The 23,636-nt window shown below is 39.7% G+C and overlaps 1 protein-coding gene across 8 annotated transcripts in view; it reads left to right on the forward strand.

Moving 5' to 3' along the window:
- PCCA (propionyl-CoA carboxylase subunit alpha) overlaps window positions 1–23,636 on the forward strand; it is a 308,554-nt gene that overhangs the window by 11,716 nt on the left and 273,202 nt on the right. For all 8 annotated transcript variants that reach the window (XR_016280158.1, XR_016280157.1, XM_089511218.1 and 5 more), the window contains exons 2-4: window positions 5,728–5,811; window positions 7,198–7,245; window positions 7,340–7,408. Coding sequence is in view for 6 of the 8 variants with exons in the window: in XM_089511218.1 (XP_089367344.1) it covers window positions 5,728–5,811; window positions 7,198–7,245; window positions 7,340–7,408 (201 nt within the window). In the remaining 2 variants the exon portion in view is untranslated. The remainder of the gene's footprint in view (window positions 1–5,727; window positions 5,812–7,197; window positions 7,246–7,339; window positions 7,409–23,636) is intronic.

Consider the following 23,636-nt stretch of genomic DNA (forward strand, 5'->3'; position numbering starts at 1 on the left):
AAAGAAGATGTGAAGTAGAAGGAGGTAAGGAGAAGACGGATTTAGGTAGGTTGGATTATGTAAGGAGAAGGTTTGAGAAGGGGAAAGAACAAGAAGGAGAGCGAGGAAAGATGATATTAGCAACTGTGCATAAGATGCCCAGAATATGAACATAAGAAGAAAACTCCACAAAAGTGCAGTTTACTTTTTTTTGTCTGCTCAACCTTTCTGAATCCATAAAAGACTTGTTTTGTCTGTTTTATAAGATGAATGTGATATGATGTTATTTTAATTAATAAAATTTATTTTTAAAAAAAGAAATATTGTTTGAACTGCATCCCTTATTGTGTTCTTCCACTTAGACTGGTGCTTTAAAACGTATTGCTGCACTATTCAGATGCCAATGCATCTATCACAGTCCCCACCCCATCCCCCCATCCCAGTGATTCTGCTTTTTGTGTAAAGGAAAAAACAATAATGTACCCTTGCATCTTGTAACTTAGTGAATGTATTTATTGTTTGTATTTCTCTGCTAATCCACCCAAAAATAAGTATAGCATGAAGTTGAAGGACTACAGATATATTAGAAACTTGAAATGTGTTGTACCTTTAAGTAAGAAGTTTTTACTGTCCACGGTGGAGAGTATAAATACAATTGAATAGTTTCCATCTTATTTATTTAGATTATTTTCCCCCAGTCTTTAGCCACAAAGGCTGTCAGAGTGGCTTACACATTGTTAGTTTGACAAATCCCTGCCCTCAGACTTTGTTGTTGTTGTTGTGTCCCTTCAAGTCATTTCCAGCTTATGGGGCCTTAAGGTGAACCTATCACAAGTTTTTCTTGGCATGTTTCATGGCCGAGCTGGGAATTGAACCCTAGGCGGGGTACAGACCGCCGCTTTGCGGCGGTCTGCCGCCGCCGCCAGTAGGTCCGTGGGGGAGCCGGAGCCTTCAGACGGCCCGACTCCCGCGCGGACCGAAAAAGAAGCTCCAAAATGGAGCTTCTTTTACCGTCGCGTTTGCGTCACAAGCGGCACGACGCGTACGGACGCTCAGCGTCCGATACGCAAAGATGGCGGCGCCCATGTGGAAGGGGCGCCGCCATCTTGTACGTATAGGATACGTACTAGGGTTAGGGGGGTGCGGAAGCACCGCCCCTTCCTAACCCTAGTACGTATTCTATACGTACTAAATGGCGGTATGTATCCCGCCCTAGTCTCCAGAATCATAGTGCAGTACTCAAACCACTATACCATGCTGCCCTCAGGCTCACAATTTAACTAAGACATAGTGGTGATGGTCATATATGCTTTGCCTGACATGACACACAAGGGAAAGGGGATGGCAGTAGGAGACGGGATTAAGTTCAGCAGATACTACATGTCCTTTCTTACTGTTTAGGAGCCCTGGTGGCACAGTGGTTAAATGCCTGTACTGCAGCCACTTACTCAAAACCATAAGGTTGCGAGTTTCAAGACCAGCAAAAGGGCTCAAGCTTGACTCAGGCTTGCATCCTTCCAAGGTCGCTAAAATGAATACCCAGACTGTAGGGGGCAAATTAGCTTACAGTTGTAAACTGCTTAGACGGTATGAAGCGGTATATAAATGAAGCTTGTTTGTTTTGTTTGTTTGATTGCAGTTTTATTTACAGGCCCTAATAGTCCTTGCTGCTAGTTCCATCTGATGTAAACTTATCAGCCAGGACTATTCTGGCTTCTAAATTAAATATTTACCAAGTGATCAGCAAGATGGAAAGCATTTCATTCTTTCAAAGGAAAGTATTAGTTTGTTAATGTTCATCTCTCATATTTTATCGGAATATAATGTTTTTTGTTACAAGCTCTCCAAATGCTCCTCAGTAATAATTAATGACTTGGATGAAGGAATAGAGGGCATGCTTATCAAATTTGCAGATGATACCAAATTAGGAGGAGTAGCTAATATCCCAGAGGGCAGGAACAAATTTCAAAATGACCTTAATAGGTTAGAAAGCTGGGCCAAAACTAACTAAATGAACTTCAACAGGGATGCTGCACAGGAAAAATGAAATGCATAGATATAGGATGGGGGGACACCTGGCTTAAGGAGACTACATGTCAAAGGGATCTAAGAGTCTTAGTAGACCACAAATTGAACATGAGTCAGCAGTGTGATGCGCCAGCTAAAAAGGCCAATGCAGTTTTAGGCTGCATCAATAGAAGTATAGTGTCTAGATCAAGGGAAGTAATAGTGCCACTCTATTCTGCTTTGGTCACACCTCACCTTGAATACTGTGTTCAATCCTGGGCACCACAATTCAAAAAGGATGTTGACAAATTGGAACGTATCGAAAGGCGGGCCACCAAAATGGTGAAGGGCTTGGAAACCATGCCTTATGAGGAAAGACTTACCGCTAAAGAAATGATATGATAATTCTGTTTAAGTATTTGAAGGGGTGTCACATTGAGGATGGAGCAAGCTTGTTTTCTGCTGCTCCAGAGAACAGGACCTGGAACAATGGGTGCAAGCTACAGGAAAAGAGATTCCACCTTAACATTAGGAGTTACTTCCTGACAGTAAGAGCTGTTCGACAGTGGGACACACTCCCTCTGAGTGTGGTGGAGTCTCCTTCTTTGGAGGTCTTTAAATAGAGGCTAGATGGTCATCCGTTGGGGATGCATTAATTGTGAGTTCCTGCTTGGCAGGGGGTTGGACTGAATGGCCCTTGTGGTCTCTTCCAACTTTATGATTCTAAATGTTTATATGAGATGACATATGCAAATTGATGCTTATGAATAAAAGAGCATCAATAAACTGAAAATTTCAAGCCATTAATAATTTTAGGATGACAATAGGAAAAAAACAACACGTTTTTAATAATAAAAAACTTGGTTAAATCTGGGTAACTTTTAGAGTTCGGCTCAGTGTTGTAATAGTTGGGGAATGGATGGGCTTATTATCTCTGCATTTATTCTGACTAGTTAGAACATGGCCTGTCTTTTTCTTTAAACAAACTGAAATAGAGGTTTATGCAGTTTCTACACTAAATTGTGATGCCAGCCCTCATATCTAGCAGAAAAACAGTGCCCTACAGTGGCCTACATCAAAGAAGCTTATTTTCTTTCATTCTTCCAGCAATCTTGTGTCTTTCAAAAGGTTACTCCTTTTTACCTGTATGTGCAAGCTATCCTTTGGTCTTCTTTGTTTTGTTGTATGGTAAATTCATTTTAACTTTTCACATCATAAGCAAATGGTTTTATATTTTCTCTGAAGAATTTTAAAGAAGGTGAAACATAGGAGTAGAAAACAAAATTCAAAGGGGAATGCCTAATAGGGTTCTGTGTATGTGGCATTTATATAATCATCTGATTGAAATGCCAGGATTTTATTTCTCATATTTCTTTTAGTTATAGTAGCAGATTAATAGATAAATTTCTCATTACAGTTGGCCCTTCTTATACATGGATTTTTTATACACGGATTCAAGCATACACGGTTTGAAAATGTTCAAAAAAAAGTATAAATTTCAAATATCAAACCTTGATTTTCCATTTTTATAAGGGACACCATTTCACTATGTCATTATATTTAATTGGACTTGAGCACACACGGATTTTGTTATCTATGGGGGAATCTTGGAACCAAACCCCAGCGTATAACAAGGGTCCACTGTAATTGGACTTTAGTTCAGAAAAGTTTGTGCCACAATAATATTCTGCCACAAGATTCTTGGTTCTTGCTGGTGGCTGCCCATCAGGAAATTTAGGATGATGGTTTCCCTTAATACTGAATTATTTCTGTAGCAAGATGTGGGGTTTTTCCTTAAATGCCCTGAGTTTTTCAATGATTCCTTGACTGACCAGTGCAGGTCAAGACTTCTGTTTGAAAACTGTTTCACAAAGACAGTTTACACTACTATAGATGTTTTTCAGATAGCTGACATTGGGCCCAAACAGACAGGCCACAATAAAGCTGCTTTGGGTCACTTTGGAGGTATGCTGTTGACCCATGCATCCTACGAGGCTGGAAGCCACACCAAAGCCACGCTCCAGTCCTAAGGACTGGAGTGTAGCTTTGGTGCAGTGTCTGTCCTCTTAAGATGCATGTGTCATTTAAACAGCATACCTCTAAAGTGATCTGAAGCAGCTTTATTTTGGCCTGTCTGTTCAGACCCACTATTTGGAAATCCACACGGGAACTAAGGTGGGATACAGACTGCCCCTTTGGGGCGGCCTGCACCCGCCCCTTTCCCCGAAGGATTGGGGCCTCAGCAGCCATAGCTGCAGCCCCGGAGGCCCCAGTCCGCCACTTTTCCAGGCCTCGGGGAAGAGGCAAAACGCTGCTTGAGAGAAAGGGTCCGCTCGGCCCCTTTCTCTTCCATATTGCTGGCGCAGCTGTGTAAAGGCCATGCCAGCGATACGCGTGGCGAAAGGAGCTCCGTTTTGGAGCTCCTTTCAGTGCTGCTGAAAGGGCTCCACAAGCGCCCTGTAGCAGCGCCAGCACGTTACGGCTGTGCCATGCCGTTTGGATGCGGTGCGGTCGTCATGTCAAAATGGCGGTGCCCATCTGTACAGGGCGCCGCCATTTTGACGTACAGAATACGTGCTAGGGTTAGGGAGCATCTGTAAAGGCCTAAAAGGCCCATCTGGACAGGGCCTAAGTCTCCAAGTAACACCTGGTTCCTGGGAGTAAACCTCATTGAACTCAGTGAGATTTGCTTTTCATGATATGGGCCAAAGTTTTTATAAAACATATAAATTAAGAATGTATCACTTTAAGGTAATGGTTCTCATTACTGGGCGGCAGGACCCCAGGGGTGGTGGTGAGAGTTTCTAATGATCTGCCAGAAGAGATCCGCCATATAACATCTTTGGAGGCCTTTAAGAAGGCAATAAAAACAGATCTCTTCCGGCAGGCCTTCCCAAACTGACCTCGGAATTTTTCACTCTCCACTTGCATAGCTGTTCCCACTGGACTGTGATCATGATTGATTGTATTGACTATTTTATTGGAAGCATTTTATTGGGAATTGTTTTAACACTATTTTAGGGTGGGAGGGAGATAGGGAATTAGGATTTGATATGTCTTGTTATGTTTTTTTTTTTGCTTGTTGTATCGTATTTTTATTGTTCTTTTGTTTGTTGTTACCCGCCTCGATCCAATACAGGGAGAGGTGGGATACAAATAATAATAATTACTATTATTATTAGGGAGGCACAAGACTTGGAAGCCCTGATCCCCACTTTCTCCTTTTTCCAAACTTTTCTGTTTTGGAGGGAAAGAGAAAGGCAAGGAATGCACCAGGAGTCTCTGCCTGAAGGAGGATGAAAAGGAGGAGAAGGAGAGCTACTTCTTTATGAAACATGAGTATACATGAATGTGTGAATGAAAATGTGCAGACTAAACAGACAAACAAACAAAATTAATTGATATACAGTGGTAAGCCGGGGGGGGGGGGGGGCGTGATGTCTGCATGTAAATGTAAAAGGGGTCACAGTGGTAAAAAGTCTGAGAACCTTTGTTTTAAGGAATTTTATAATATAGTAAATTTGGAAGTACTTTATGTTTCTGTAGAAAGTCTTTAGAGTTAATGCAGTGCTGGCAACTTAAAAAGTAAAAATAGAGTGCTCTTCTGTTACACAGTTTTCTTACTATTCTCTATTAGGACATAATTTATAACAAGTTACATAAAACAAACAAACAACAATATCCTTGAAATGTTTGCAATGAATGATCTAATCATCCATATTTGTCTTCTTTCTGTTACAGCGTATTGCCGAGATTTCAAGATGGAGATGGTGCCTTATCACTTCTCGCACTTTTCAGTCAGCAGTGTATGATCCAAATGAAAAGGTAATTATATGGGTGCCAATTTGTTGCTCTCTAATATAGACTTACTCATGACTTCCAGCATTCAAGAGTTTCAGTTATTAGTTGGTATCAAAACTTGAGTCAGAATCCCAGTTGTATATAATACCATTCTATGAATTCTAGTTATTGGCTTTTGGGACTAAGCTGTTTTGTGTTCTTGCTGACAAAACTAAGATGGATTTTCTCTTGTGTCAGTATATTATAGTATATTAACCTGTGTTTGGTTCCTAAGAATAACAAGCTTTCTGTTTACAAATTGTCTTTTGAGGCACTCCAAGGGGATTTGTAGTATGGATGTATATTAGGATGTTGTTTAATTGATATTCCGGAGCTGGTTCTAGAATTATTGTACTCCTCACAGAGAACACAATTGTGAAGTCAGGCAGCTTTATTTTTCTACTATATACTTATATATAGTAGTGAATCTCAGTTTACAGCTAGACATTTGTCTTTGTGAATATATACACAGAGAAAAAATGATTTTTTATTGGACTGGAATGGCTTGTTTCTCTGAATTATTCTACTGCCAGTTTGGTAGTAGCATGTGTAATAATGCTGGAATTTAGGAAGTTGGGACAAGGTGGAGAGTTAAAGTGTGCTTTCTCCATTGAGTAAATCCCATTAACTTCATTGGTGGTAGGAAGACAAAATTTTTCACCAACCTTAAGTGGGAGCTATGTGTACTAGAGTTTGAAGCTGGGTTAAAAGCCTCGTGAAATTGGAACCTAGCTGTTGGCAGTAAAGATTAATAGCATTATATCCTTAGAGGCTCGAGTGTCTCCAGGGAAGGAGAACATCAGCCCACAACCTAACTCCCCAATTTCTCTTAATAGTGTTTAAGAAGTCAGCTGTGTTAAATATGCAGAAACCCTTCATATGTATATGAACAAAGCCAATTCAAATAAAATTGGCTATTGCTGCATGACACTATAAACCAGGGCTCTGTCGGAACCATAGCTTATTGGCTCTGAGCAGTGTGCACAAGTGTACAGTTTCGCTTGCTTGCAACAGAAATGGTGAATCACAAATAATCTGAGGAAGTAGCTTTAAGTGTATGAAAGATTATGCTATCAAGGTCTTTCTCTCTCTGTTAATATCAGAGGTATGACAAGATCCCTTTGCATACTAATCACAAATCAGAAAGTTTGCTCCTTGGTTTGTTTAGGGTATTATCCAAATGTGTGCATAGATCCTTGGGTTTATTTGTATCGTGCACCTTTGGCTGATGTGTAAGTTAACTCCTTTGCCAAGCCTTTTGTATTTGAATGAATGTATTTGAATTGAATTGAATGGATAGGTCTTTAAATACCTATATATACACACACATCATAGAACTTTTCTTTAATAATTTCTCCTTTCCTTCTTCAGACCTTTGAGAAGCTTCTTATTGCCAACAGAGGGGAAATTGCCTGTAGAGTAAGTATAGCATACAATATGGTAATTTGTCTATTTTCTGTCTTTTGTCATTGCTTCAAAACAAATTTTTCCTGCTGTCTTTCTCCATCGCTAGGTGATTAAAACATGCAAGAAGATGGGAATTAAAACTGTTGCTATACACAGTGATGTTGATTCCAATGCGGTAAGTAACTGTTGTAAAATTTCATACTTGATGATCTGGCAGGTCAAATCTAAACATTTATGTAACAAAAGTTTTTTTACCATTATATTCAGTCATAGTTTAATACTTTGTTCATAAATGAAACAAAAATATGACTTGGTAATGCTTTCTGTAAAAATCAAATTTATTTTAAAAAGTGTGTTTGATCAAAAATTTGGTTGGTACAATAGAAAAAAATGCTGATAAAAAGATCAATACTGTCTTTTTAATTCTCGCATTAAAACTTTGATTGAACTTGCTTCTCAAAAAGATAGTGCCATACATAGATGGTTGCATTCTTTTCTTCATGATCCCTGTACAGTCTTATGTATGGAATTTGTTGCTGTACAGACATTGATTTCTGCTGTTTGCAATAATATGCTGTTTTACCCAAGTAGACATTAAAGAAAACATCAATTTCTCAATACATTTGTTTGGAAGCATGAGATACAGTAGTAAACTGTGGCTCAGAGTCAGAATTTCATGCTCCAAGAAACAAGGTTTGGGTTTAAGAAATGCACAAGAATATTCCATGTAATTTATCTACATACTGGATGAGAACTAAACCAACTATTGATCTAAGTTGGGGTGCAAGGGTGCAAATGAAATACATTTTAATTCTTGATGAATTATGTCTACTAGAAAACTATACATATAAAGTAATGTTGAATGATTTGCCAAGTTACATGGATTAAGTTTTTGAATGAGTAAAGTTAACAAGTTTTTGAATGTGTGCCAGTGTATTTCTGGCATCCTGTTAGTGACATAGTAAGTTAACACTATGCATGCATGATAATTATTCACCATTATGCAACAGACTTATTCTACTAACTGTGACAGAAGTGGAGGTGAGAATACATCAGTTTTGTGCATTGTAGCTGCAAATTGTGCATTGCACTTGTACCATATGGTCGTGCATTGCACATTTTGATTATGCATTGAAGTAGCATAATGCATATTGCAGTTGGGCTTTGCATTGTGGCACCCAGTCACTGAATGTGTTACACACTGTTGCTGTTGTCCATGGGAGCATTGCTCATCTTCACATATGGATAATTATGCTGTGCTGAGGAGATGTTGGATTGCATCCATTGTGATAAATGACCTGGTGACTATTTGATATGTTATATTCCATTACAGTGTGCCCTTTCTTTACATGGGGGATCCCCCCCACATAAAATAAAACGTGTAAGCTTGAGCCCCATTGGACGTAATGGTGTTTGTGCCCACCGCGTGGTGTTGCGGTTGCGTGCCCCATTACTTCTTCTGGGGCACGCAAGGCTTTTTTCCGACTGGAAGCCGCGCATGACACGGGTGCACTGTACTAATTATTTGCCGTACAGTCTCAGAAAAACTGTTAGAAATGGAGAGAGTTCTGCTGATTTTGGGTTTAAGTATACCATCCAGTTTTTCTTATAAGTCATTAATTTCATTGATAATATTTATAATGTTTTCTATTTAGTCTTATATGTATTTGAACTCAGAATTGTTTTTTTCTGTGGCTCGAATTGCAGACTGGTGGAACAGTGTTGCAGACTAGTGGAACAGTGTTGCTCAATGTGATTCGGATGTTGCTGTGGTCACAGCTGCATGAGGCAAACACATGGGATGATCAGATCATGTGATACTGTATCTGTGATTTGTTTATTTGTTGTTTTTAATAGCTATGTTTTAACAGGTTTTAATTTATGTCTAGTTTAATGATATTTTTAACTTTTATGTTTGGTGCACCATATATACTTGACTTCAAGTTGACCTCATGTACAAGTTGAGGGCAGGTTTTGGGGCCGAAAGTATGGATTTTGATATGACCTGTGGATAAATCGAGGATAAAACACGGGGGCATATAGCAAAGGATGAAGCAGAGGGAAATAATGCCAAATAACTTATAAAATTCAAGCAGACATAACAGTTGGTGCTCACCATAAAGGCTGGATGTATGGATGAAGGGCACTACAGTAAACGATGGCTGTGCAACATGTTTGGGAGGTGAGCAGACACTGGCAGGGCATAGACATCTAAAGACATCAAAAAGGATGAAAAGGCAAAGCAAAGAAAATGGCAACTTAGTCTTTACTTTTAATGTGATAACTTTTCCTGATTTTAACCCAGAAACGTTGACAAAGGCGTGTGCCCATGACGTGCTATTGTTGTGGGGCGTGTGTACGCCCTGCCCCCGAGCAACACTAGCACGTCATGAGTGTGCCGCAAAGGGCCTGTATGTACTGGGCCAAACTTAAACCATTGTTTTATTCAGATATTTCAAAGCCCAATTTCTCTTGGTTCTCTTTTAAGAGGATGTGCTAAAATACTGCACCACCACCATTTTCCTGCTCAGGCATTTAAAAAGGTTAGAAACGCTGCCATGGCAGAGATAATAGAGAAGGTCAGTACTTCTTTTAGGTGCTCCCAGGATGCTCTTGCCTTTCACTACTCTGCTCGTAGAAAGGTATGATTTCTTTTTTGATAAGAGTTAAAGTGTAGTACTTACATTGACCTGTGGATAAGTTGACCCAGGTTTTGAGAGTCAATTTTTATTAAAATTTCTAGACTTATACATGAGTATATACGTGCGCCCACATCATACGCGGATGCACCATATGTGGCTTTCGGCATATGCTGAAAGCTGCCAGGGAGCCTGCGGGAGCATGTGGGGTGCAAGGGGCGGTGCATCCCATTAAGAGTAATGGGGTGCGCCTGTGGCACGTGCGCACTGATACGCTGCTGCACTGCCATGCACCGCGCCATGCACGAGCCCCGTTATTTTGAATGGGGCTCGAGCATACAAATTTTTTTATGCGGGGGCCTCCCGAACGGATTCCCCGCGTAAAAAAGGGGCGCACTGTACAGTACTTTTTTTTTAGCAATGTTTCTTTTAACTGTTGTAAGTTGTCATGAGTCTCAGAGTGGGAAGAAGGGGGGGGTATAAATAAATATGGAGGTATTGATGCTGCTGATGATAATGTACTAGTATAGGTTATCCAAGGAGAGTATCGTGGCATACTGCCATGATGATTTGTGATTCTTTGAATCTTTGTTACCATTGTTGTTGTTGTTGTTGTTAGCTGCCCTTGAGTCGGTTCTGACTGATGGTGACCCTGTGGATGAGACATCTCCAAGAAACCCTATCCTCCACTGCTTTGCCCAGATCCTGCAAGCTCTTGCCCATAACCCCCAGATTGAATCTGTCCATCTGGTCTGTGCTCTTCCTCTCTTATACTTAATACTTATTTATTTGTACCCCTCTCTTCAGCCAAGGCTATCAGAGCGGCTTACAATTTCTTCTATCCTCTACCTTTCTTAGTATTATTATTTTTTCTAGTGATCTATGCCTTCTCATTATTTGGCCAAAATATGATAGTCTCAACTTGATCATCTTAGCTTCCAAGGAGAGCTCCGGTCTGATCTGTTCAAGAACCCATTTGTTTGTCTTCTTGGCTGTCCATGGTATCCTAAGTACTCGTCTCCAGCACTACATTTTGAATGAGTTTTCTTTCTGTCTGCTTACATCACTGTCCAGTTCTTGCATCCATACATGGTAATTGGGAATAAAATGGCCTGAACGATTTTGACTTGTATGTCTTTGCTCTTCAGTCTCTTTTCCAGTACTTTCATAGCTGCCCATTCCTAGTCTTCTTCTTATATGGTACCACAGTAGCATGTAAATTAGCTTTGAGTAATCAGCAGCCATGCTCTTCTAGGAATTGGGCCTAATTATTCCTCTTAGATGTCATAACATTCAGAGAGGAAAACCATTATGCATTGGACCACAGTGGAACCAGAATGAAAGAAGAATAAATGTGAACAGAGGCCTGTTACAGACAGCCAAAATAAAGCTGCTTCGAGTCACAGTGGAGGTATGGTGTTTCAATGATGCATGCATCCTAAGAGTCCAGAAGTTGCACCAAAGCCACGCTCCAGCCCTAAGGACTGGAGCATGGCTTTGATGTGGCTTCTGGACTCTTAGGACGCATGCATCATTGAAGCACCATACCTCCACTGTGACTCGAAGCAGCTTTATTTTGGCTGTCTGTAACAGGCCTTAGGTTCTAGATAAAATGTTATTACATACTAAATATTTGACAATCCAGTTAGTATAACTCCAGCTTTTTTGCCTCTAAAAGTTCAGGTAATCCCAAACAAGCCCTCCCCCCCCCCCATTTAGTTTTAATACAAATAACATGATAATTCCTCAAGAAAGTTACGAAAAATGAAGCTGACATGATATTGCTTGTCAAACATAGCTGAACAATATTATGAAGCATGCTATTTTGATAGAAATCGGACAGTTGCTTTTAAAAAAAGAACAAAGTTCTGCTTTATAAAAGGATAGGTTTCGTCCTGTAATAGCCATACTTTTTGCTCAACTCCTTTAAAAAGGGGGAGTTTCCTCTTCTCCTTTGAAGGGGAATGGTAGAGAGCAGTGAGGTAGTGGTAAGTTTTGAAGTACAGATGATCATGACAATTGCCATTGCCACATCCGAAAGGAATTTAAAAAAACACAAGCAGCTATTTTGTTGGTGCATAAGTGTGTGTGTGTGTGTGTGTGTGTGTGTGTGTGTGCATATCTGAAGCAGCAGTACATAGCCTATTATCCTGTTTTTAAGGTAGAATCATAGGATAGTGAGCAGGCAAAGAGCAGTGTTGTAGTGAGAGTGTTGGAGTTCAACTGGAGAAACCTGTATTTGCATGAGGAAAGTAAAATGTCTCCAAACAGCACAAGAGTATTAGCTCAATAATTTTCTAGCACAAGTGAAAAATTCATTTCTTTGCTGCTGCTGTATTGTAGCTATGCCCAGACTGAACAAGGCATTCTAATGGGGGCACATCTCATTTTCCTTGTTAATCAAAACACGTTAGTCCTTATAAGTAGAGTGAGGCAGCTGCTTCAGGTGGTAGAGCATCAGGAGTATCAGCTTGCACGCTTTCCACTATCCCAGAATGATTTTCCTGGTACTGCCTCCCCTACTTCTTTCCCTCTCACCACTTTCACTACCTCTTCTGCACCTTATCCCATCTTTCCCTGTGGTTTTACAGTTGCTATATGCCTCATTCTCACTGCTTCTCCTTTGCTTCAGCTTGCACTATTGCTGGTGTACTTCTTTGTACTTTTCTTCTTGATATAATGATGACACATATCTTTCCCTGCTCCCACTCTTACTTGCTCACCTCACACCTGATTGCTGCCTGCCCTGACACATCACTTTTACTTCATTCTTTCCATCATTGGGAGCAGCTAAACAAAGTGGGAACTTGCTACCAAGGAAGAGGCTCCTGGCTTGTACTCCCAAACAGGCCAGCAAATGAAAACCAACTATAAACTGTGGTTGCGGAGTTTGACTTCTTAGGGGAGTGAAGAAACAGTTCAGTTGCAATGCCAAATTGTTGTCTTCCTATGAATGTCTGTTTTTTAAGGTGCTTCCATTGTCAAAAGCAGCTACTTTGGAGCCGTTGGTCACCATACCGAAGCATGTTGCTTGTGAATGATGATGATTCTTTGGAATTCTTGCTTATTTTTATGTGCAAATGTGCCTAACCTATTAGTAATGTAGTAGAAATGAAGGCTGGAATAGATTTTTTCAAAAATTGAATTTAAAGGTTAACAAAATGGTCTTAAGCATTAATCATTTAAAAGATGCAGTACATTTTCTGCTTCTTTGTGGGCTACAAAGAAGCAGATGCTTCAATCTTTAGAGTTTTGTGTTATGTAAAAATACCATCTTAAGGATCGAAGTGCTTTCTCCACCATGATAGAGTGTTGGTAGTGTGACTATGTATTATAGACCCGTAACATTTATTTAATGCCTTACGCACGTGTAGTTAAATTTTTATGATAAATAAAGAACTGGCTAACACTAATTGGATGGGAACAAAAGAAGTTATAGTATAAAGCAGTGAATGAGGGATAATTTTATTTGGCATTTTTAACACAGCAGGGACTCTATAGCCTTAGAATGTAATGGACTATAAATGATTAGAAATGTCCCATGGGAAAGTAATTACAAGAATCTGGTTGAGTAAAAGATTATTACTGTACATCCCCATGAAGTTGCATTCTTACTATATATACCATCCTAGTGAGGACATCATGTGCTACATACTTTTTTTTTTTTTTACAAATCAAAATCTATGTATTTTTTTTACAGAACAGCTCTGCTCATCACATAGTAATACTAGAAGCTGCTTTACTGTTTAGCTTTTGGCACTGAAATCAGAAAGATTTAATCAGTGTTTGTCTTTGGCTGGATTAGAAACATTGCATACCTGAATAGTGTATAAGTAGTGAAAATTTGTAGATAATGTTATATTGCTTTTCTGTATTTAGGGATAGTTACACAATTTAGGAGAAGAATAGTGTGGAATGAAGGTGTATGTGCTTAATTCCACTTGAAAACAGTTTCCCATAATCAGTGGGAATATAATCTGATGTGGTTAGCCATTTTTGTGGTATTGCATGTATGTGCCATCTGTTTGTAATTTGTGGTGGTTAAGGGACACACTTGCTTCAGGGAAAGTGTAAAGATTAAAAATGTAGAGTCATCCATGCCATATTGTTTCCACTTTCTATGTATGGTTGTCAAAGCTGAACAATGAAGAGAGTTGACAGGAAGAAAACCAACTCATTTGAAATGTGGACCTGGAAGAAAGTGCTATGGATACCATGGATTGCCATAAAAATAAAATATATATTTAAAAAAAGATGGGAGGGTATCTGAGAACTAGTTAAGCCTGACCTAGAAGCCAAAATTAATAGGCTATCATACTGTGGACACATGAAATGACACGACTCATTGGAAAAGATAATGCTTGGTAAAGTGAGAGGCAGTAGGAAAAGAGGAGGACTGCATTTACAACTGTGTAGGAATTAAGGAAGCAATGAGTTTGCAAGATTTGAGCAGGACAGTTGGTGACAGGATGACTTGGAGGTCACTCATTTATAGAGTCACTATAGGTTGAAGTCCACTTGATGGTAAATAACAACTATATCAACAACAAATCACCTAGAATTATGGATGTAGAGATGTTTGTTCTTATTAACTGAAATGATTTTTGAGAAATTATCTTATTTAACTAAGTTTGAAATAGGAGGCCATCTCTTTTTTGTGAGTGTTCTTGCTTCATTGGTGTGTGGTTCAAATAGAATTAGGCTTCTGAACAGACTACAGGTATAAGAATTTCTAAGAAGTTAAGTTCAAGATTTGAGGAGAAGTGGGAATAATAATAATAATAATAATAATAATAATGCACAGAAAAAAATAGGAAAACTCGCATTTCCATTTTCACCCTCAGCACACTAGTGTTCCATCTGACACTTTCTTGGCCCATCATCTTCTTGTTCATGGTGGTAATGGGGCGTCTTCATCTGTTTCAAAGTGCAAACATGGAATGCTCTCATCTGTGGGCAAGGCTGCCCTGTAGTTAGGGAGGGGAAGAAACAGAGGCAAATTGCAAATAGCCTTTGTCCGTAAATGTGGATGCAGCAATATCATACTAATTAGTGACTTAGATGATTAAAATATTGATGTGTATTTGGTTCCGCAAAAGAACAGGGTAGGGTAAATAAATTACTTTTATGCTTTTCTCAATCATAAAATTAAAAGCTATCCTTTGGAGGCTATAAGGGAGGGGACTGCTTATTAGTTAGCTCTGCACATCTATAGGAAAATCTGTATTAATCATTTCATAAGTAAAAATCTTTATTTTGTTTTGGAAGGAAAAGACATAAGATTGGTCACAAGCCAGCTAAAGTCTGTTTATACTACTTAAAGGGTGGTGGTTTTTTTGGTCTTTAAAGATTTTATTTTTAGAAAATACAACATACTGTGTCTTGAAACAAAGCATGAATCACACAACATAACAATTAAAATCTAACAAACAAAATACAGTGGTACCAGGTCATAAAGGAGTAAGTATATAACGTCATCATTTTTTTCAAAAGACAGTCTAGAGCAGGGGTAGGCAACCTTTTTGAGCCAGGGGCTGGGTTGCTGTCCCTCAGACAACTGGGAGGCCAAAGCCAAAAAATAAATAATTAAAAAATTTTTTAAAAAATTAAATATATAAATAAACCAGGACAAATGTAGGACAAAATTTTCAAATGGAGAACATTTTTTTAAAAAAAATGGAGGACACGCGAAAAAATTTGCTGATTTTCTAGAAAATGTTAATATAAATACATGTTTCTGAGGCTTCTATAGACAATTGCCCCCCAAAGGCCCCGGCGGCAATCGGCGGCAGGACCAGGCTGGGGCCGGTCCCAAGGCCTCGCCGGGCCGCATCCGGCCCGCGGGCCACAGGTTGCCTACCCCTGGTCTAGAGCTACACCTCATGAGAACATCATTAAAAATTGTGATCTCCAAAACTATATAAATTATAAATATCTGTGACAATTATCATAGGCCTAGGATTAGTGGGAAGCAAGGCCTTAAGTGGAAAAGTCAGGCCTAGGGGAGAGAAGGTCAGTAGACAGGCTACAGTCAGAAGATAATCAACAAGCAGGCTTCAACTGGCAAAACTTCACTCAGTCCTGGGTAACTACACAGAGAGAGTACAGCTTTGTACCAGAACTAGGCTGGAATTTGGAGGATATACTTAGGAAAGAGGGGTTGAGCTTACTGGTTCTGGCCCACTGGCTTGTCTTGTGATTGTTGCTTACCTTATCTATGAATCATATCTCTCAATATATGGTAGGAAGATAATAACAAGAGACAAAGGAGCAACAATCCCACTATGCAGTATAACCTTAAGCAGGTGCTGGATCATTTTGGATGGGTGGCGAAGAAACAGGAAGGAGAACAGGTGACACAGCCAATTATATATGGCTTGCAGGTGATAAGGAATATTCTGATCATGAAAATGTTAAGAAGAAATAAGCAGTGTAATTTGAGCTTTTAAAACTGTCTGGTAGTTTGGTGGTTTATGTTGAAGTGTACAGAAATTAAAATTGATTTCAATTTTCTGAATTTGCCCTGAGCTTCAGGAAATAGTAATATGTTGTTCCATTTACATGGGTACATGTTAATATACTGTGAAGAGATCTACATGGCTCCAAGTATCTGTCACCTAAACCTTTAAGTCTGATTTCTGAAAATGTTGATTCCTGATATCTGTTTTCTGCAATACTGTGTCCAGTGGAGATTGTGGAAGAGGGCTGCTCACCTCAAGTGATGAAGCAGTATGCATGTTTTGCTGTTTTGCTATCATGCTTTTTCTTTTGAGTTCTGAACAGAAATAAACTTGTTGATCATTCCGGTACTACCATAGTGATGTAAATGATAACCAGAGGAAGTTGTATGACCAAGTGAGGAGCAACAAGGCCAGTTCTAGTCATTGTCAGCATGATTAACAATGGAAGGAACTTGCATATGTTCTTTGTGGGAATGGACCCATTGGGAATGCTTTTGATAACACTTTATATTCAGTGAAAGAGAGTTGATGTAAAATATTGTGAAGTCTGTTTGATGTTACTCTGGTTTTTAGAGAGCAAAAATGGCTGTTCTGGGAATCACATTGAATCTTAGAGTAAGATGATTGTGGTTTGTTCTTACTACTGTAAAGTTTATCAGTGAATAGATTTAGGATCTGAACTGCTGTTAGGAAACTGTTTTGGAGTAAATGGCTAGAAAGAGATTGTACATACATTACATGTCATAGTATAGTCAGAATGAGCCTTTGTTGTGTGCCAAGAAGATATTAAATACATTCTTCATCTGTCATTCATCATTTTGAATATGTGAGAAATGCTTGGCACTATGGAATCATTGTAGATAAAACACCTGATGTTATACATACTGAGACTTGGTATGTATGAGATACTACATGAAAACGATGGAAAATATAATGTATTGGAATGATTTCTAGAAATGGTGTTAGAATGTGACTTAGGTAGGGATCATAAATTAGAAATATTGGTAACATGCAGAACTGTACAGGACAAGGATATGAAAGTGCTTGGATTCCATCCCACCCCCCAAGTTTCCCCCCTGCATTTTTTTTTAAAAAACCCAATTATATAATGTTTTTTAGAATGAAGAATTCTTCTTCGTATTAATTTTTAAAATTTTCTATCAGATAGACTTTATGTAAGACTATGTACAGTATTTTATATCATTGCAGTTTTTGCCTGCTCCTAATAAACTGGCAAAATCAAAGAGCTTCCTTATATTGCAGGTGTTCCTTGCAGTACAGGGTTTTGTATCTCCATTTGAAACAAAACAAAAAATTTAATAAAAGTCTTGTGATTATCAGCTTCAGCATTCAGTTTCATGTGATAGACGAGGAGCTTCCAATTGCTGAAAGTCTACTTTAGGGTTTTGTTTTTTTAAATCTAGTTATGTTGTCCAGTTTCATTAGAAAATTAGTGGGTTGGGATGAGACCCAAGGCATTTGTGCTGTCTGAACTGTCCTTATGTCAAGTGGACTTTGTATGACACTTAGCACTTTCAGAGGTACAATTTAGTGGTGGCACACAATGGGACATGGTACTAATACAGTACAGGCTACCACAAGATACCCAAGGGGGGCTTTGCACAAACAAAGTAAAACACTTTGAAGGAAACGATAATACTAGATTATCTTCTAATACTTGTCTTTCCAGAATCCATACAGGTTGAACTCTTAACAGGAATGCAGCTGTAAGAACCAAATTCTCACCTGGATAAACCTAGGGCTTGTAGCCTCCAACAGACAACTCAGGTGAGTCAAATGGCAGAAAATGCTGAAACTACAGTATTGAAGATACCTGATGGGTCTCCCTTGTGCCTTTTCTTCATGTTTCTATAATGGCTATATGATTGTGCACAGGGCCTCTTATCTCCCATGTACTGCCTTTACAGGGGCAGGGAGAGCAAAAGCACTCAGAAGTAAGCAAGAAAAGGGGAGAAGAGGGCAGAGTATTCACTTTGGTGTTTCACTAATGGTTAAGAAACAGTCATCTTTTCTTAGCAGTATCCTCACTGAACAAAACACTGGGCTGCTTACCAAAATACTCATTCCCATTTCTGTCTTTTAGGAATGCAGAGAATTTTCTCTGATAAAGATGAGCCCTGCACAGATGACCCCATAGCAACTGTGGGAAGAAGGGAACAGGTTAGTCTATGTCTTCCTTGGATGCTCTCCGGTCCCCCCTGGCAACACCTTTGAGTATACTGCCACCTTAATGAAGCAAAACCCTGGCTCCTTCTCCCTCATAAACTGTGATAAGACTGTTTGCCAATGTTTTATCAATAATGTAACTATTTCCTCTCTCTCTTTCTCTCTCTGTTTTTCACAGACAAACAATACTCTGGTGCAGCTTGCACAGACCAGAAGACTGCTGCCTGTTGGCTGTACATTTGTCAGAGGTCACGCTCTCCCCATGCTCCTGTATTCCTGCAATGCCCTGGTTAGATAGCTGTGGTTTAGATGCAGCACTTGCTCATTGAGTTTAGCTGCATAAATACACTACACATGCCTCTCGGTCTGTCTATTCATTGCCCAAGGTACAGGAGCACTATTGCTGGGAGATGCTAACAACCATGCATGCTGTTCTGACTGCAGAACCATTCACTGTTTGCTTGCTCAATAAAAGATTATGCAAAACAAGGGAATTATGTTTATTTCTTTCAGCTGATATATAGAGAAACCCTGTTTATTTGTTACTTGGAGCGAGGCCTGCAGCATCCAACAGAGAGGCAGGGATTTGGGGAAGAAACTGAAGCTCTGCTTCCAGTTACACACTGAATGAAAAAGGGACTTCAGTATGATCCCCTATCATGAGGTAAATGAATTTCTGTATAGCCCCAACCATGGGACTTCAGCATAATCCTCGGACACAGTGTGGAGTGGCAGTCACCTCCACACACACTTTGGAGGGAGAATGTTCTGAAGGAAGAGAATAGGAAGGACCCTCCTTTCACACTGCTGAAGCAGAGTGGGAGAAGCCAAGTCACACACAAGCAAATAAAGCTTAAGAGGGGGAGCAAAAGAGGGAGCTGTGAAGCCTGGATCTCAATCATGGTTCAGAAAGGGAAGAAGGAAGATGAACAGAACTGACACCACTTTCTGGAACTATGAGAAGGTGGGAATCGTGTGTAAATGTTTGTGTTTAGGGCCAGAGCTTGGGAAAGATATTGTTTGCTTTACATCTTCCAGAATACCTCAGACATCAGGATAATCTTCCTAAGTTATGTGCAAACCAGAATGGCCCTGTGATCCCAAGTGTGTGGGAGGCTATAATTACAGCGACTTATATGGCTATCATGGCAGATAAACAGGCTGTGTGGCCCTGTATAATAGCCCACAACCATCCTGGTCTGGCTTCACCGCCCCCTCTCAAATTCACATGACATGGTGAGTGGTCCCCAAGGAGGACAGCTCCCACATTAAAGAGAACTGTGCACTCCGATACTCTATTGTGCAGCACTGACATATATCAATCTTTGTCACTTCCTTTTGTATGGGGAAGGGGTTATCATGGCTAGCAGGGCAATGTACTTGTTCCTGCACTTGTTTCTATCCTTTCTCACTCTTCCAGGAGGTATTCCTTTCCATTAAACCTTCAGCTATAGGTCAAGTTACAAATACAGGACAATGAAATACATGCAGCTGCAGGTATGAAGCCATGCCATCCCTTTTCCCCAGCCGTTTCATTCCCTTAGATATACTTCAGCCAGGAAAAAAAAAACCCCAAAAATAACCTTACTCAGAAGACAGTAGCACTGAAACAAGGTTAGACCAGCTTAATATGATGCCAGACTCATATGATTGTAGGAAATCTTGGGGAGATCCAGATTAAAAATACTATAAAGCAGTTTTTGATGTGAATTGCAAGACTATTAGACTATCGCTTTAGAGCCTCTTGACAAAAAAATCAATAGCCTCAACAACTAAAGTGACAAAATTTAGAGGGCTAATGAAACACTACAGTTGAGCAATTCCCATGATGCCAAGAGATAGGGACTCCAAGACCATATGCAGAATTAAATTGAAAACTTATTAGAAATTGCTGAGTGAATGCTAGATTTTGTACTATGCTAGAGAATGAGGAACGAGGAGACTTTATCACTGCTGATACCCTCAATGACTGTGCTCCAGATCTTCATTCTATTGGCATTGTCTCCTAAATAAGATTGTTTCAGAGTTAACTGTAAGATTTGCCAGATCTCCCCTTCCCCCCAAGGTCATTCAGTCTCTTAGTAGCCTACCTCACATTAAACACATAGGCATTGTGCTCATATTTCAAGGTATCTCCCAGGGAACACGCCAAGAGAAAGGATTTCAAGCCATTTACTTAACTCTTGAGAGAAGTGCAAATCTTACGTGTGAGATTTCCTGCTTAAATTGGTGGTCTATCATGCTGGGAAAATCATGATTGCAACTACCATGGTACAGTGTTTATAGATTTGTGGAAGTGAAAAACTGACACACACACTGACACATCTGTCTGAGGCTTTGGGTGACAAAAGGATAGGTATGCAGATAGCTAAGGAAGATGGAGGAGTTGGCTAAAGAGTATGAAGCTTGGGAGAATAAGAGTGCAGAATCTGAGTGGAAGAAGTGATGATGCTGAGTTAGGGGGTCTAGGATGTGAAGATCTGCTACAGAGAGCTGAGGCTTCAGTTGTTATTTTGCTTCTTGCCTTTACACATTTCTCGATTGGTGTGGTTTTCTGCCTTCCTTGAGTTGTTGGGGCTTTTGTTCTATAATGGCCTCCTATGTGGACATAATTGTTAGTTTTTCAAACTGCTCTTTGTTATTTATTCAGAGGTAGCTGTGTTGGGTGCTGCTAAATACAACAAAACCCAAAATCCACCAAGCAATGATACCTTTATTGGGCCAGCTCCAAAGTATAAAATACACAATGCAGGCTCACAAAGGTTCACTGGCTTCTTCATCAGGCAAAGATTTTAAAAGTGATACAGGGAGGAAAATGTGATGATATTAGAGTCACAGGCCTACATTCTGTCTTAGATTGTACTCTCTTGTCAGTTAAGATGGTATTGAGGGATTTCAATGCAGTTCACTCTCCTTGGCCATGTGAGGACTTTGTTGAAGGCGATAATCTCAAAGAGTTACTATATATAATCAGTTTTAAGTTGACCTCATGTATATGTCAAGGGAAGGTTTTTTTTAATTTTTAAAATTATTTTATTAAATCGTCTCACATACAAAACACGAATTCTTTCACATATAGACATATAACATAAAACCATCTAATCTTCATAGCATACATTCTCTTACTTAAAAAAACTCTTCTCTTCTTTCCCAGACTCCTCCTCCTTATTTTTCTTCTCTCTTCCTTTTTCCTTCTCCTCCTCTCTTTCACCTTCTTCCAGTTTCTTTCTCTCCTCCTCTTCTCTTCTGTCCCCACCCTTTCCCCCTCCTTTTCCCTCTTTCTTCTCATCCAATCTACATACCCAAACCTTCATCCTATGTACTTATCCCCTCTAGTCTCTTTATCCTCTATCCTCCTACATCTTGTTCAAGTCAAGGGAAGGTTTTGGGGCCAAAATTATGGATATTGATATGATCTGTGAATAAGCCAAGGGTAAAACTTAGGGACATGTAACAAAGGATGTAAAGGATGAATTAAAAAAAATGAAATTAAAATGCACCCATGACAAAAAGATGAAAGAGCAAAGGAAAGCAAATGGTGTCTATGTTGGCAGTGATTATAATCGTTAATTTTAATGTGATAACTTTGCTTGATTTTAACCCAAAAAAGTTGACATACTTACACAGAGGTCTTAGTCAAGTCCTTCAAAATCCGATTCCTCTTAGAGCTCTTTTGAAGGGAGGCGTGAAAGAGCTACCATGCTGTCATCTTCCTGCCCAGATATTCAAAAAGGTCAGAAGTGGAAGAGAGTAGTAGGGTGTCACTGCTTCTTTTAAGTCCTCCCGGGATAGACTAAGCTCTCACCTTTCACAACTGTACTCAGAGAAGAGGATGGTTATCTTTTTGCTAAGAGTTAAAATACAGTACTTACACTGACCTGTAGATAAGTCGACCCAGGTTTTTTGGGTCAATTATTTAATGAAATTTCTTGATTTATGTATATACAGTAAGACTGAATCATTTTACTCATTCTTGTAACCTTCCCCATTGCAGCTAAATGGGGTATCTTCAAATCCAGGAAAGATATTCAGAAATAGCCTGAATATGTATTTTCTTACATTTTGCTGCATGTACCAACATGCTTACTACTGAATATGTGTAACCAACTGGTCCATGTGCTCAGTGTTTAACCATCAATAGGGCTATGTTTTATAAGCAAAATATAAAATTAGCCTCAGCAGAGCTGCTTCAAGTGCTGCTTTTAGTTGACCATTCTTCTTCCTTAGGGCAAACATCTTCAGGTTTGATATCTCCATCACTTAGTCACAAAACTCAACAGAAGGTCTTGGGCCACCCACAATCTCTCAGCTTAATTTAATTTCAGTTCCAGTGGTAGAATGGGAAAATTCTGCTGAATGTCATTTTGCGCTCATTGAAAGAGAGCTGGGATATGTACGTGATAAATAAAATCATAGAATCATAGAGTTGGAAGAGACCGCAAGGGCCATCCTGTCCTGCCATGCAGGAAATCTAAATCAAAGCATCCCCGACAGATGGCCATCCAGCCTCTGTTTAAAAATCTCTAAGGAAGGAGACTCCACTACACTCTGAGGGAGTTTGTTCCACTGTCGAACAGCCCTTACTGTCAGGAAGTTCCTCCTAATGTTGAGGTGGAATCTCTTTTTCTGTAGCTTGCATCCATTGCTCTGGGTCCTAGTCCCTGGAGCAGCTGAAAACAAGTCAGCTCCCTCTTCAATATGATATCCCTTCAAGTATTTAAACAGGGCTATCATATCACCTCTTAACCTTCTCTTCTCCAGGCTAAACATCCCCAGCTCCCTAAGTCGTTCCTCATAGGACATGGTTTCTAGATCCTTCACCATTTTGGTTCCCCTCCTTTGAACACGTTCCAGTTTCTCTACATTCTTTTTAAACTGTGGTGCCCAGAACTGGACACAATATTCCAGGTGGGGCCTGACCAGAGCAGAAAAAAGTGGCACTATTACTTCCCTTGATCTAGACACTATACTTCTATTGATGCAGCCTAAAATCGCATTGGCCTTTTTAGCTGCCGCATCGCACTGTTGACTCATGTTCAATTTGTGGTCTACTTGGACTCCCAGATCCCTTTCACATGTAGTCTTGTTCAGCCAGGTGTCACCCATCCTATATCTG

This window comes from Sceloporus occidentalis, unplaced genomic scaffold, assembly GCF_023333645.1.
Source record: "Sceloporus occidentalis isolate IW3139 unplaced genomic scaffold, rSceOcc1.0.p SCAF_2, whole genome shotgun sequence".
In the NCBI taxonomy this organism is placed as follows: domain Eukaryota; kingdom Metazoa; phylum Chordata; class Lepidosauria; order Squamata; family Phrynosomatidae; genus Sceloporus; species Sceloporus occidentalis.